General features: G+C 38.4%; 1 protein-coding gene across 2 annotated transcripts; it reads right to left on the reverse strand.

Moving 5' to 3' along the window:
- Positions 1 to 1,500: 1,500 nt before the first annotated feature.
- LOC122664984 (phragmoplastin DRP1C-like) lies at positions 1,501 to 15,029 on the reverse strand. 2 transcript variants are annotated; one of them, XM_043861029.1, is made up of 17 exons: positions 14,990 to 15,029; positions 14,697 to 14,864; positions 14,531 to 14,594; positions 14,289 to 14,396; positions 12,491 to 12,592; positions 9,974 to 10,024; positions 9,827 to 9,888; positions 7,801 to 7,891; positions 7,587 to 7,651; positions 7,161 to 7,355; positions 6,949 to 7,068; positions 6,782 to 6,852; positions 4,793 to 5,018; positions 4,133 to 4,183; positions 2,610 to 2,853; positions 2,345 to 2,484; positions 1,501 to 1,632 (listed from the first exon to the last, which is right to left on the reverse strand). In XM_043861029.1, the coding sequence occupies exons 2-17, from the start codon at positions 14,823 to 14,825 to the stop codon at positions 1,507 to 1,509; spliced, it is 1,845 nt and encodes a 614-aa protein (XP_043716964.1). In that variant the 5' UTR covers positions 14,826 to 14,864; positions 14,990 to 15,029; the 3' UTR covers positions 1,501 to 1,506. The 2 variants fall into 2 exon arrangements, with proteins under 2 accessions (XP_043716964.1, XP_043716965.1); XM_043861030.1 differs by lacking the exons at positions 1,501 to 1,632; positions 2,345 to 2,484 and adding an exon at positions 3,382 to 3,452 and having other exon boundaries at positions 2,771 to 2,856.
- Between the last annotated feature and the right edge of the window lie 781 nt (positions 15,030 to 15,810).

Below are 15,810 nucleotides of genomic sequence, written 5' to 3' on the forward strand. Positions count from 1 at the left end.
CAAATAGAGTCATTTATGAGATGCCTAGAATAGACCCAATCAACCCATACGTTTTTCTTCTCGGATGCAAACTTCCAAATCAACTTGAGGATACCTGCCGAGTTGACATCTTTTATACGTCTTAACCCCAAACCTCTCTCAGCTTTAGGAAGGCAAACAAAGGCCCAAGAGTTGGGGTGGAGAAATCTAGAGCAATCTGATCCTTTCCCAAGGAAGGAGCACATAACAGCTTTAAGCTTCACCATAACAACCTGGGGCAAACCAAAAATACTTGACCAATAAATATAGGTAGACTGAAGAATCGATCTGATCAGTTCAAAACAGCCCACATAGATTAACAACTTATCCTTCCAATGCTAGAGTCTCTGATGCACGAGGTCGAGCATGGGGGTACAATGGTGGGCCGTGAGTCTAGATGGAATCATCGGCAACCCAAGGTATTTGAATGGAAGGAGACCCAGAGAGAAACCAGTCAATTCCTTCAAACAAGACTTAATCTCTTCCGATGGAGGGATTTGGAAAGGTTGATGTGGAGCTCTGACATAGAAGACTCAATTGAAAGAGGGTCAGCCTTGAAGTAGAGCATAAGGTCATCTGCAAAGACAAGATGGGTAAGCTTTAATGCCTTGCATTTAGAGGGGGGGGGATAATAAGTTGTTGGATTGAATGCTTCTAGAGAACTTCAAGGGCCAAGGTAAACCCTAGAAGAGGAAAAATAGCCTACAGGGTTACCATTTACAAGCACAAAGAAAAACGGAGAAGAAATACAGTGGTAAACCCAATTGGTGAAGGGAAGGGTAGCTCAGTTGGTCCTTGCCAACAGAGCTACCCTTTGCGGTTCCTTCATTATTAATTATTATCACTTACACCTCCATTGCTCTCTGAATCATCTCAAGGCCCAGATAGACCTTGCACCACCTTGGTTATTACACCAAGTTCATTTTCTATCTGTCAATGAAAATCAGTTGATTCTAACCTTTCCTCTTAATTTTGAAATGGCCAAGTTCTGATTCATAAAATTTATTGCATATGTAATTTTTCTAGAGAAAAGAAATAACGGGTATCAGGCAAAGTAAGATCATCCTCCACCCAGCCCCAAATGAAACTAAACTAAGGGAAAAAGAACGGTGACCGGTCCTGTGCCGCAGTGTGTACCTGCGTCCAGGCATAACCACGTGCGAAATGACCGGCTCAAAAGTTTAATATTCATAGGTCCAATACTCCAAAATATTTAATCAACGGGTCAACTAGATTGAATTCTAAATTGAAGAAAACAGAATCATTGACCATTATTTATCCATGCATATATCATACCCTGGCTGGGGAAAAAAAACTGGTTAAATGCAAACCTAACTTTAAGATCTTTATACATCTGGGCTTTTATTAAATTGAGTATAAAAAGAATAATTGAATGAACTGATTAGGTAGTGTGCATAGCAGTCCGTGCTTATGCATATGTGTATAACCAAAGGCATTTGCGAGCATGACCATCCACATTTATTCTCTTCATTTCCATCCTACAGAGTCTATTTCATTCCTAGCTTTCTTGTAGAGCTCAAGCTTCTTAGCTAGAGCTTCCCTCTTCTCCATGAGTCCTGGGTCCTCATCTAACATCGCCCCTAGTTGCTCCTTCTGCATAGAAGACCAATTTAATGTCAGCTTCAATACCTTTTTCACAGTAAGATCACCCAAAGTAGATTTATTTGATTACCTGTGTCTACGGTCAGTCTAAGTTTCCTTTATTTAAAACTAGAAACATTTGGATGAATCCTGAGTTAAGACTTCGCTTTCCAGATTGTTTGATCAATCAGTAAAATTCATGTTTTTGCTCAAGTTGTATGTGCAGAGAAGGTCCAAGATCTCTGTAATTCACTAACTTCTGAGCTGACCAAAATCCTACAGTACTTCCTCTTTCTTATGACTAGAAAATCGGTTGTGGTGGTCTAGTTTGTTGAGCAGTGAATATTTCTCCAGTTTTGGGGCTTACTACTTGGGTTCGCCATAAATTATCCGGATCTTTGGCATTGGCGGATTTTCAAGATGATGTGCATCAATGATAACTGATATTGATGTCAATTTAGTACTTTGGAAAAGAAAAACTTCTCCATGATTTCTTTCAAAAAAACTTGATTGAACATTCAGACGTGCATTAATACTTTTCTTAATTCTCTTTCTCTTTCCTTGCAACAATGATGATAGCATGTGATTGAACCTCACCCATCAGACTAAACTAGTGGCCTTGCCTGGACCTGGGGACTATGTGCACCATCAGCATTTGTAACAGCTATTCCTTGAACCATAAATTAAAGTAGAGATTGCAACAACACGAGGGTAGGAACTTTACCTCCCTTTTTCCGATTTGAACATAGAAATGATTGAGTAGTGAACGTTTTGCTTCTCTAACTTGACAATAAACAACTGCCTTGGGGATGGAATTATTTAGCGCATCACATACCATGCTCACATAAGCTGAGACATTTGACCCTGCGAGCAATTCATGAACTTATGTTAGGAGTTGGGACAAGTGCAAACTACACAAAACACCATTCTTTTATAGTCTGAATCTATAAATCCATGTAACAGAAACTTAGAAAGAGCAGCTGCTAGACCAATCCTCCGGAAATGGTTCTCTGAATATCGGTCCATATTAGAGCCTGTAGCATTAGAGCCTGAAGCATTTGAGCTCTTCTCTGGCTCCGTAGGGAGCTTCCGGAAGAATTCCACTGTCAGATAACTAGATTCCATGTCCACCAGTCGTATGACAGTTTTCCTGCTATCTTCACGGAATCTTTCTAAGGCTTCTCCTGCTGCTGCTGCTATGTCAGTTTGTAGTGTTGGGAACCGCTTCAATTCCTACAAAATGCCATTAAGGGTAACCTCTGGAAGCAAATACCACCCATAGCAATATACTCAAAGGTAGCAAAGGCATTCATACTTGGAATTAGACTGCTCCATTCATGTCATACTAGATGTGTGCTGGTTTAGATGCCTAAGTTTGTAAAGACAGCATTTGTATGCGTATTAAATTTTGTATCAGTTACATCATTGTGGGCAACTAAGCATCTACCCTGTAGTTTAAAGGGGAAAAAATGAGAAAAGAAGAAACCAAAATAGATATTTTTTATTTTTAAGAAAGAAACCAAATGGAATTGAACATAGTTGTCAAGGCGATGCCTAGGTGTTCAGGCGCTTTGGTCGACTTGGGTGCCTTGGTTTCCTACTTGATGTCCCCTTGCTTTTTACCCTCTCCAACGCCTTGGGTCGCCTAACCCCCGTGACAATTATGGAATTGAAACCGAAATAAAAAAATTTCCCCTTGTTTGATTTCTTTCTTGCAAAAGAAAGGTTCAATTAATAAGTTTATATGATTTTTATCTTCCAATAATAGGTAGGCAGGTTAGTTAATGGGCTAATAAAGGTTTGTGGTATCAACAATTGTAAAATATTATGAGCTTAACAAGTTCCCATCATGAAAGAAGTTAAATAGAGGATGACAATTTTAAAGACCATAAAACTACCTAGAATTTTAAGAAGCATCAGATATTCTTTGAGAGGTTTATATTCCTCAAATTTATAACTACTTGACACATGTATCCCTTTTCTGAAGAATCATCGCAATTATGTAGAGCCACAAAAATAAATTGGCAATAAATTCTTATCTATTCTTTGAAAGAGAAGTACTTTTTGAAATGTACAACTGTTCCACTAACACCTTCTTACAATTACATGAAGCCAAATTTTCTTTAAAAGGCTACTACTTTTCATATGTGGTTCCATTCTAATAATTGTCTTAACCTTTTCAGCATTCAGGATTTGGCTACATGCACTATACAAGTGATTAGCTACCATATGAGTGATTCAGTGATTCATAGTTTTAATGCCAATGATTCCAACTGATTGGCAAAGATCAACTACTCAACCGAACTCAAGAAAGCTTTGAGTTACATGAGTACTGAAGAACTGACAGTTTTTTTTTGCTAGTTTATCAAGCTTAGATCATAGTTATTCCAAAACCTTTATAGAACTTAATCTAAGAAACGAAGAACAGGATTATGTAAAACTAGCATGGGCTCTTGTCACATTCACATAATTCATTCATACAAACAGTTTTCTTCAACCATATAATACTCACCTCTGTCTCACCTATCGACTTTCGAACAAGATCTTTCAAAACCAAGTGCACCTGAAACAAAATAAGCCTAATCAATGAGACAGAAAATCTACATTAATAAAGACTAAGGTTGAGTTTTTAATGTCTAAAGGTGCATTTTGACATCACCTTGTGCAAATAAAATAAAAAACTTTACCCGTTTGAATTCTGTAGGATTCAGTGCACACACATAGAATACCATGGTTTTGGAAGTTTCTATTCAAAAAATAAACCATCCATCATTTACTTTTGGTTATTTATGACTTTCAAATATTTTTTTTTATTCAGAAGGCAATATTATACAAGATAATTATTTTATTAATTTCAGAATCATATAAAATCATGACTGGACGTAATATCACAAGAAACCATCCACAAGGCTTTGGGGTAACAAGGAATAAGACAAATCAAACCAATAAAAGAACGTTATCAACTGATATTTTAACAGGAACCCATTTATAGACAAACTCGTATGGTAAACTTAAAATAAGAAATTGCTATGCTGAACATAGTATTATGGTGCTTGCCCTACATGCGGGTTCAGTGGTGTACCAGCTGAGTACACCATGGTTGCAGGACCAGCTTAGCATTGCAAAGTAACAATATCTTCAGCATAAAGTTAAATTAAAATCAGAGTATTACAGCGTCAACTGAGGCTTCAGCTGGGCCCTTAAAGTATCCAAGAGAACTGTCAATAAGCCTTCTATATCCCTGTTCTGGAGCAATTAAATGGGGCTGATAACCATCTGCTTCTGAAATAACTTTTCGAACATTTTGTAAAGAAAGATGTCGATCAAAGGGAAGCTTCTTCAGAGCAGCTGGTAACTGGTTATCAAAAACCCCATATATCCGATCTCCACCAGGTCGCCTGAAAGAAGCAAAGTATTCAATAACAATGAAAGCTTTGATGGAGAAAATCAAACATTGCCTTGATAATAATAGAAAAGATGTAGTAATTCAAGAGGTCCTAACATATGGGATGCAATAAGCTAACATGCCATACTGAAAAAAAAATCCTGGAACATTTTAGTATGAGCTGCATTATTGATGCATATCTGGTAGACAAATCTGTTAGTGGTAAGTTTTAGATTGAAGGAAGAGAAGAAGAACTCGATCTGTTAGGTAAGAAGAGAGAGAGAGAGAGAGAGAGAGAGAACAAACCAGAATCATGTGGGCGGAGAGAGAATAGAGACGGGATGGAGAGTGCTATGGGGTTCATAACATCAGAAAACTAGCCGTATATAGCTGTTGGACTTCAGCCAGTCGACCGGACCATGACTAGCTGTTAGAACCAACGGTTCTATTTCCGCCTTAACGGCTATTTGACCGGTCAACTGTATGGACATCCAGTCGACCACCTGCAGCTCAAAATCCAGACCTTGCTCTCCGGAAGTTTTTCCTATCAGATCAAGTTCTGTCCAGTCGAACATCTGGTAAGTCAGACATCCGTCCAGACTATAGGACATTTGGATGATCATCCATCTGGATTTGACTATTTAGGTTAGTCATGCCAGTCATTGTCAGTCGACCGTATCTTGAAGCCGATCAACTGCCATCTCAGCTAAGACACAATAATGACTGTCAGCTTATATCCTAAGAGACTGGTTGACTCCCTTATCTTTTTGGGTGACTTATTACAAATTTTAAAGAGCTTCTAGGTGGCTGGAGTGTACATACTCAAGTAAAGACCTAATTCTATAGACACTTGAAGCTTGGTCTTGATCACTTCATCCCTTGATGCATGTTGCTTCTTCCAAATCATTACATTCGTCAATTCTTGAATAACCGTGGCTCAGTGAAGCTTGTATGTTGTGATCATCAGATTCTTCATCTCTCTTCAATCGATGCTTGCTTGATATGTCCAGTTAAACTCAGGTTTGATGCTTGCAGCTTCTTTGGTTGTTCTTGAGCTTTGTGAGTTAGTACTCCCAAAATCATCATGACCATAAGGTCATCACCAAGCTGTCCAGTTTGGTAAACTATCACCTATGTGTTTATTCATCTCTGAAACACATTTACACATTTATAGAGTATTGGGCAGAAACTTATATACCAACAAGATATACTTTTTCGGCCTTTTATTGTCTCCTCACAAGGGAAAACAACACAATGTAATGCTCATAAAATCTGGTATGGTTCCCTGGCCTTCAAATCCTCAATTTCAGTTTTTGTGTACATTTTTAATGAACAATCATCAAGACCATCCAAAACAAATATGTTGCTAATATTGCAGAATCAAAAAGGACTATTAGCATTAAATAATGTACTACCTGGTTTTGACAGAGAAGTTGATTGCTTTCCCTTTCAAGATATTTTTCATTAGAACTACAAATATTTTACTATCACTATGGATTGCACATTCACTTAAAACAATCAATTAAGTTACGCATTTTTCTTTACTGGATTAACCAACCAAGTGAACATAGTGTAAGACATAGTTGTATTGGCGTCTAGGCGACCCAAGGTGTTGGAGGGCGCTTACACGTCAAGGCAACACCAACAAGGCACCCTTCGAGCAAAGGGCACCTGAATGCCTAGGAGATGCTTTGACAACTATGGTGTAAGACCAATCTATATCTTTTGCAACTTGCAGATTATTAATAAAAGCAAAAAAGGTTCCTTTTCATTTACCCTCCATCTAGGTGCTCCCTGAATACACGGTCAAATGCACGACACATGTCTAGAATTGTATACAGCTGGGCCTGTAACAACCAAAATATGTGAGATAAATAAAGTAAGGCTAAAAAATAATTACATATTTTAGGACAACTGATTCCAAAGAGATTCTCAATTGTTACCCCCCCTTCAGATCCAATAGGCCTGCCAAGATAGTCCAACTCTGCATTTAGCTCATCAATTGTCTTATTTATTAATGCAATAATACTTGGAATGCGTTGCCTGATTACCGTCTCCAAATGCTGATGAAAAAAGTAAATCATGATAAAAGACGACTCTATGTTAGTAGCCCTTAAATGTGGAAAGAAACATCCAGAAAACAGTTGGTGTCCACCTGAGATAGAAGTTTCGCTAGATATTCTGATCCCATTTTATGTGCTAAGTGACTATAATCACTGCTATTTTGGAAATATTCCATCTCCTTTCTGCGGGCATCAATCATATCCACATTCTTATTAATATCAGCTTGTGAACGGTTCACAATTCCAACCCAGGGATGCTGCAGTCTGTATGATCTTCCTTCAAGAACCTTACACATTCAGAAACAACAGCAAATCATTTTTCAAAAGTTCAGATCACGAGGTTTATGCAAAACATATAATGTAAGAATATCAAGAGTGTCGAGTATATTTGGGATAATGCAATGATTGAAAAAAAAAAAAATTAGAACGCCAGGTTAACTCCATGTAATCTTGTGTACAAACATAAATAACATGTAAGGTCAACATTTTTCCATAGAAAGCCAAAATTAAATTCATACATCCTGAGCATTGGTACCCTTGTCCATCAGATCAAGCTTTGTCAACACCCCAAATGTTCTATCACCTAACAAAAGTACAAAATACAATAAAAATAATGCAATAAATGCATAAAACTGTGAACCAAATATGTCCAATTTGAACCTAGAGTATGTACACAAAGCAATGCAACCTTACTGTGAAATAAAAAACAAATAAAATTTAACCTCAATATACCAGAAGGATCAACTTGTCTTGCAATCTTTATAGCATCTGAAGTGGCAATATCTTGATTTGCAGGAGAAATGGCCAATATGATGGAATTAGGCTACAAAACCAAAACAAGTTTCTATATGATCGATTAAGGAAGAGAAAGAAATTGAAAATGTAGGGTGGGCCCTGGTATCATGCAACTTTAAAACATAAGGTATATGCAGGGTGGGCAGGAGGGGACCTGCCATCAATGGATCTCACATTAGGAATTAAAAATCAGAAAGAACATACATGATACATGGTTCTATTGAATTCTTAAACAGGCAGCTGGAAAAATACAAGTAGTAGTTTTGGAGAAAGAAGAATTCTTAGTTATCGATAATCATGTCATCAAATTCTTGTTTGGGAATCCACAATCATGTAAGTTGACCTCCTAAGGGTGTCTGGTATGGATACAAATCCTGGAATTAGATCTACCCCCCAAATCTTAGGGGATTGGGATTTCAGTACTATAGATCTACCAAATATACATAGGAATAATATGCAATGTCCCAGTAATCAAGCAAACTGTATTGAATGATCTAGTTCATGTTCAGTTTATGTACAACTAATTGATACATATTAAATGCACATTAGTAAGAATTAAAGAATAGTATTGAATGGGAGATCCAAACACATATCTCACACTAACACTCTGTTGGTTTACAGCTGAACATCGTCTTTTGCGGAATAACCTAAATTCATAAGAAAGACCCTGAACATCTCCTTTTGTGGAAGTATAAGCTCGGAAAAGAGAGAGAGAGAGAGAGAGAGAGAGAGAGAGAAACAAAGATGATGCAGATTCTTCACCAAAATAAGTTTGTTTTATTAGGAATAAGTCTAAGGCTGGGTCCTATACATGTTGGACCTTTGATCCCATGGGTTTTCTATGTAATAGACCACTTTTATGGGCCTAAAATATGGATAATTAGGCTGCATACGGGATTAGTTGTTTTAGTCCCATACTTAGTTTAATTTTGGGGGTTTACCAGTAACTAATGGCTCAATTTAAGTGATTTTAATAGTTTTCTTTTAAGTATTTAGTGGGGCTGGATTAGGACTCTGTTTTGAATCTATTTCAGTTTTCTAATTAGTTTAAGTTACCTAATAGGTTAAGGATTGGGTTAGACCTTTCCTTTTTAGTGTTGGAGTCTATTTTTGAGTCTTTTATATAAGGTTGTAATTGGGGCAAAAACTGAATACGAATTTTGATATTAATGAAAAGCTTTTGCTGTTCGTCTTCTCCGTTGAAGATTTTTGTCTTGTGTTTGATCAAGGCTGGTGGTATTGGTGTTTGATCCAATCGACACCTTGCAGTGGGAAGCCCGGGTGGTTCATTGGTGGGATTAGTGTTTACTCCAATCGACACCTTGCAGTGTGAAGCCCGGGTAGTTCTCTTCAAGTTCTACTTTCTAATTTCAGTCAAAGATTCAGTATTTATTCAAGTTCCTCCATCAACAAGCTACTGCCAATAATTTTTTGCCATTACAAGTAAGTGGAAGCATCCCCATCCCCATCCTTCTTCTTCTAATCCTCTAAACCACCAAACCCTAACATCCCCCCAACATTGGACAACATTCCCATAACCTAAATTCTGCCCAGACCAAACCAGCCAGCAAAATCCCTCCTTTTTTAGTTCAAATTCTCCACCCCTGCCCCTATAGCACTCGATCCAAACCCTAGCCCCATCCTCCCACTCTAAACCCTAGATTTCCCTATTTTACACTTTTCAAAAACCTGAAACCCTAACCCTAAATTGTTGTTAATTCAAATCAGCATACTGCCCTCCATTAAAACATCTCGGGACCTTCACTGATAAACTCCCCTACACCTGCCTAGCATAACCAACACCTCAAACCCTTACCCTAATTTTGACCTAAAATCATATTTGTCCTAATTCGATACCAGTTCATATCAGATCCTGGTGTACTAGCTCCTAGTTGGTCTTCTACCAATTTAAGACTACATTAAAAGAACTGACAAGAATTCGATGTTTAGATATGTTTCTCACCTTATCAACATAAGAGCGGACCATGTTTTCAATATCTTCAACAATGCTGTCTGGTTGTCCCTCTGCAAAGGAAAGAATTAATCATAATAGAGAATAGTATACCACTGATATAAAATAGCAAGGAAGCAATAAGATCTAGAAACTTACCTACAGCGACTTTTGTCAACCCAGGTAGATCAACGAGTGTTAAATTCACAACTGCCAATTAAACAATATCTTTTTCATCATAAATACTAAGAGAGTGAACACAAAAGACCAAATTAACAATGAAATTTTTTTTTTTTTTCTTTTAATACTGAAACACTCTAAACTACGAGTACTGAAGCAAAATAACCATCTCAACTGTTGAAGTATTAGTGTGCTTGGGGCAGTTTAGTCTTTTCCTCTTTCTTTTCTGTTGTATGTAATGTCGGTTGGTTGTAGGGGCAGTATTGTCCTATCCTTTTACTATGATTAATTATAAATAGAGAGGGACAGACTTGCGGCTAGAACAGACCGGTTGGTTGTAGGGGCAATATTGACCTATCCTTTTACTATGATTAATTATAAATAGAGAGGGACAGACCTGCGGTAGAACATTCTGTTCTAGCCGTAGGTTCTCTCCCACCTTTGAACCTTGTGTGCTTCTTCTCTTCTTTCTCTTCTTCATTCTCTTATTATTCTGGTCTGATTATAGGACCATGATGTTCTAACATGGTATCGAGCACCTATAATCAGATTAGAGTCTCTTCCACAATTCCCTTGCTAATTTATCTTTCTCGATTTTCCCTTGTGGTGTGCAACCACCTATTGCTGTGGTTACTATGAGTTAAAACCACTCCTTCCCCTATTAATGAAGTGTTTTAGTTCTGCCTATACTATTGATGGTTGTTGATTTGAAGATTGCATCTCCTACAGCCAAGGTCTGCAAAAATCGATTCCAAGGCAAAACTCCGACAATGTCGTTCTCCTCTATATGGCTGTTTTTGGAGCTGTGCTTATTGAAGATTGTGATACTATGGTTCCTAGTCGGTATTTGCAATTGATTGCATCTCAAATTTAATGCCTATACTGCGTATTTGAAGTTAGGGTTATTCTTCTCAAAACCCTGACATCGATCTCCTCTTGGTTGGTTTGATTTTATCTTCTATTCTGCTGGTTTGTTTTCTTCTTACTGTTGAAGATTCAAACTCCTCTACATCATGGAGTTAGTTGTGTTAGCTACTCCTTGGTTATCACTTCCAGAATCAACTGTTATTGCCCTGTTTCAAAAATCGACTACTGCTTCCTTTTAGGTGTTGGAAGAATTTCTTGAATCAGCTGCTGCTGCCCTTACTCTCTTTTCTTTTTTTTTTTTAAGGGAGGGGAAGATTTTTCTGTCATTATGGCTGACACAAAGACTTCCGCCAACAATGTCAATGTTCGGATTACATCTATCAAGCTCAAGAGGAGTTCCAATTATCTCTTGTGCCCCAAAAACCCCCCCCCCCCCCCCCCCCCCCCCCCCCCCCCCCCCCCCCCCCCCCCCCCCCCCCCCCCCCCCCCCCCCCCCCCCCCCCCACCCCACCCCCACAACCCCCCCCACCCCCCCCCCCAACCAAAAAAAAAAAAAACCCACAAAACCCCACACCCCCCCCCAACACACACACACCACCCCCCCCCCCCCCCCCCCCCCCCCCCCCCCACCCCCCACCCCCCCCCCCCCCCCCCCCCCCCCCCCACCCCCCCCCCCCCCCCACCACCCCCCCCCCAACCCCCCCCCCCCCCCCCCCCCCCCCACCCCCCCCCCCCCACCCACCCCACCCAAAACCCCCCCCCCCACCAAACAAAAAAAAAAAAAACACCACACCACCACCCCACACAAAAACCCCCCAAACCCACCAACTAATTTTCCCCCCCCCCCCCCGCTAACCTACCCCCTTGTTAAAAAATCTTATTACCTCTCCCCTTTTAATTATTTTCCCACCAACAAAGGCCTAAATTGTCCGTGTCTACATTATGTAATAAGGGTACTTTAGGAACTAGATTGTTGTCTGATTGCATTACATTGTAATTTTCGTTTTCACCTTTTACCTCCTTAGGGAGGTGTATGTAATTCATTTCTTATTATTAGTGAAGTAATATAGGTGTGTTGGAGAGAATACTCTAACACACAACATTCCACCATCTTCTCTATATTTCTTCTTCTCTTCTCCCTCATCTTCTTCTTCTACTCCTTGTTCTTGTAAATTCATTAACTTTCAACTTGGTACCAGAGCACACCTTGTTGGTTTGAGAGTCGAGTTACTTTCTTCTTCTTTTTTTCTCCTCTCTTTGGAACCCTAGGTTACAAAGGGGTTCCAAGGAAGAGAATACTATGTGAAAGATTCAAAGAAACCATGAGATGAACTTTGAGATGAACTTGTTTGAAGATCATTGGAACATCAAGAGGAGGTCTCACATGAAGAAATAGAGCTTTTGAAGCTCAAACCAAAGTGGGCAGCTTCTTTTATACAAAGAAGAATACTATTTCACCACCAAATATGTAAGCAAAATTTGTAACACAATAAGAAGAAGAACACCATTTCACCACCAAATCTTTTAAAAGAAGGGTAGTTCTTCAAATTTACATATGCATGTATAATGAAGTAATCCAAATACAGCAATTAGACCAAGAGCCAGAGCTAGAGGTATGTAGATACAAACCATTTGGAGAGTAGATGCTTAGGTGAATCGGAATGTTGGAGATATGCTTCGATTTCCCAGTTATTCGATCAGTTTCATCCTGAATCTCCTTACGCACAGTAGCTTCAAAAGCAAAATGAGTACTTATTGCTCAATACAATTTTTTATTTTATCCTCAATCTTTGGCATGAAGATATAGTGAAGGTACTTCTAGATGCATAAACTCAAAAAGTAATAGCAGCAAACTTTCTAAGAACAAAGCTCGAAAAGTAATAACAGCAAATGTCCCAAGAATGAAGCATATTAGAATAACAAAGCTGAAGTAGGGAAGGAACTATATTTTTAATTAAAATGCCTTATAATTGTGATGTAGTAAAGGGAACAAGATGGTGCATTTCCAAGGAAACCACCATCCATTGACAAATTTATTGCATTTAATGGATGTATACAAGATGAGGTGTCAATACGTTTAGAGAAAATTCTGAAGTTTTTTGCATCAGTATTCCATACCTCCACAATATCTTACTTGCTGGACTGTCTGTTCCGGTAACACTCTGAAAATTGCATTTTCAGATGACTGTAAATGGTAAACAATGACAAGGAATTGTTCCATGTGCAAGTGAAGGTCATAGGTCCATGATCTATTTCAAATTGATTGCCTAAATTATGTAGGTCCACAGCATGAAATCCAATCCTATTTCCAGTTCCAAACCATGTAGTCATACTTCTTAAAGCCAATCTATAATGTTGGAGTAAAATCACATTTAAAACTTCGGTGACCACCTCATTGTCCATACGTTACATACATTGAAGCTTAAAATGACAGTTTGGTAATTGTAGAAGTACATCACAATATGTAAAGAGGCAAAGCCTCATGATATCCAAAAGCTTTCCTAGTTCCAGGATAAAGGACAACAAGGACATAAAACCCTTATCTAACCTACAGAAATACTAGAGAGTTCATATATCTTTTTTTTTTCAAGGCAGTTTTTAGAAGCTCAGTGAAAAATGAATTCCAGTCCAGAGATTTTCCTAATGCAATGGATCTTAAATGTGTTGCATTCATACAGAAAGAAAAAAAAAAAAAAAAGGGTCTTAAAAATATCTTCAGCTACAAAGGAAAGAATCAAATGGCTCTTTGGGCTGGTTGTCCTCCATAGTTCCATTATCTCTTATGACATGTCATTAAAGTTTCTATATGAAAAGGTGCGGGTGAAGAAGATGTCCTCTATTTGCATTAAGGTTAGTGGAACTAAATGCATGAAGCTTATAGAAGTTCTCAACAAACTAGAATGATCTTCAAATGTTTCTTTTCAAAATTAAGCCTTTCCAGTCATTGAAATCATCACATAGTTGACAGTTGCAATCTCTCATCCCAAACTCAAGTGGAGTCAAAAGATTCATAGCTAACATGGTTCCAGAAATTCTTCCCCCATCATAATTTGTCAAAACTGCTACCAACAATAACAGGGCCCAGGAATATCTTCAGTACGAAGCTGTGTGCTCCAACCACCAAGAGGTACACCAATGCTAAGTTGTTGATTCCCAACCTTAAGGTTCTACCTATAATTATTGTCAAAGGACTTTTCACCTCACAAGCTAAGTGCAAATTTACAATGAAAAACATAAAAAGTATAATCTTAAATTTGTTTTGATAAACAAACTATAGAACTAACTTATAAAAGTGTATGCATCATTTTTCCTTTTTACAGAGCCCCACTACATACTGGGAATTCTTTAATAAGAAAGAAATGTAATATATAAAAATAAAAAGATGCTAATTAAGAACAGAAAATATTCCCATCTGATTGTTACATACCAAAGTCGGAAAATTTCTTCCTTGGAGCATGAAGAAACTCAGCATACTCTGCTTTTCCATCGTCCGTCTTGTGAAGCTGCAGCACCAAAGGCCTCCTCGTCACAATACCTTAACAAATTCCCCCAAAAAAGAAGAGCAGAAAATTTTCGTTGGGGAAAAAAGAAATGCAGAATTAGACTCTCGATATTACCAAAAAGAAATCATATTTTTTAAAATTTCAAACGAAAATAATCAACATTTACCAGATCCTCGGGGAAGGAAATCTCTCCCCACAACGCTTTCCAAGACGGACGATTTACCTGAACTCTAATTTTCCACCCCCAAAAAAAGAAATGCATTTCAGAAGAAAAACCCCAAAATGAAATTCGAAAAAAACAGGAGATACGTTAATGTGCTTAGAGATTGAACCTGGCCTCCCACAACAGCCACGGAAGGAAGCGCTTCCCAGAGCGATCCCTCTCCTCCATGATCACCTAAAACTGTGCAAGCTTGTTGGATTCTGTTAACCAACCCAATCAAGCTCTCCATGGTCGCCATTTCGGGTCGAAACTCCCCCAAGATCTCAAATCTTTACAACTGCCACCAAAGAAACAACAATAAAAGCTGAGTTAGGATTGGAATCGATCCATGATTAAGAAACTATAGATGAGAAATAAGTGAGGATCGAAGAGCGGCATTGCATTGTTTCAGAAGAAACTTACGAAATTGAAGTGCTTCGGACTGCTAGAGATTCAAAACTTTCGAGAGAAAGTAGTACAGGGGAAAGGAACGAATTAATCAAAAAAACAAAAATAAAAAACGGTTGGAGACGTAAAAGTTCATGGTCGCTCACAGCTTCCGTGTATGTCTTTTTTATAAGTATAATGGGATGTGTTATTTACTGTGAGGCCCCATATTTTACTGCATTCACAATTTTTAGACCCTCTTTCATTTTTAATTATCAGTTGTTTCCCTTGTTTTGGATTGTGCACTTGATGACTCCATCTCTTGGCCATGGCATCTCATGTGCAAACCCAAGGAACTGTAGACACTTTATTTTGTCATCTCGGAGGTACACTGTGATAAATAGTTGCATTAAAGAAGTGAGGAAAATCCAATTTATGGTCATATAGAATCATTATTTGGAAAATTGTTTAAATACCATTAGAGTGTTGGCGGGGTAAAAAATGATAAAATGTCTTTTGAATCATTAGATTTGGAATTATAAAATAGAAAGTATGAATTTCTATACATTTTTAGTGAATTTAATAGGGTTGAGCCCAATTGGACCCTAGTCCGAATCCAAGCCGGGCTACATAAAGGTGCACAGCAAAAATGGTTTTTGACATCGAAATGAGGGTTTCCGACGTTCAACACCTCATGTCAACGTCAACAACATGTTCTATGATGGAATCGTTATGCCTTTCAATTCGCTGCCCCCTCCAATTCCTCACATGGAAATGACCACCCTACCCTCTACCCAAAAGCATGCCCAAGATGGGATCCACTCCCCCCTATTAGAGGAATTGGAGGAATGAGAGGA

This window comes from Telopea speciosissima, chromosome 6, assembly GCF_018873765.1.
Source record: "Telopea speciosissima isolate NSW1024214 ecotype Mountain lineage chromosome 6, Tspe_v1, whole genome shotgun sequence".
Taxonomy (NCBI): domain Eukaryota; kingdom Viridiplantae; phylum Streptophyta; class Magnoliopsida; order Proteales; family Proteaceae; genus Telopea; species Telopea speciosissima.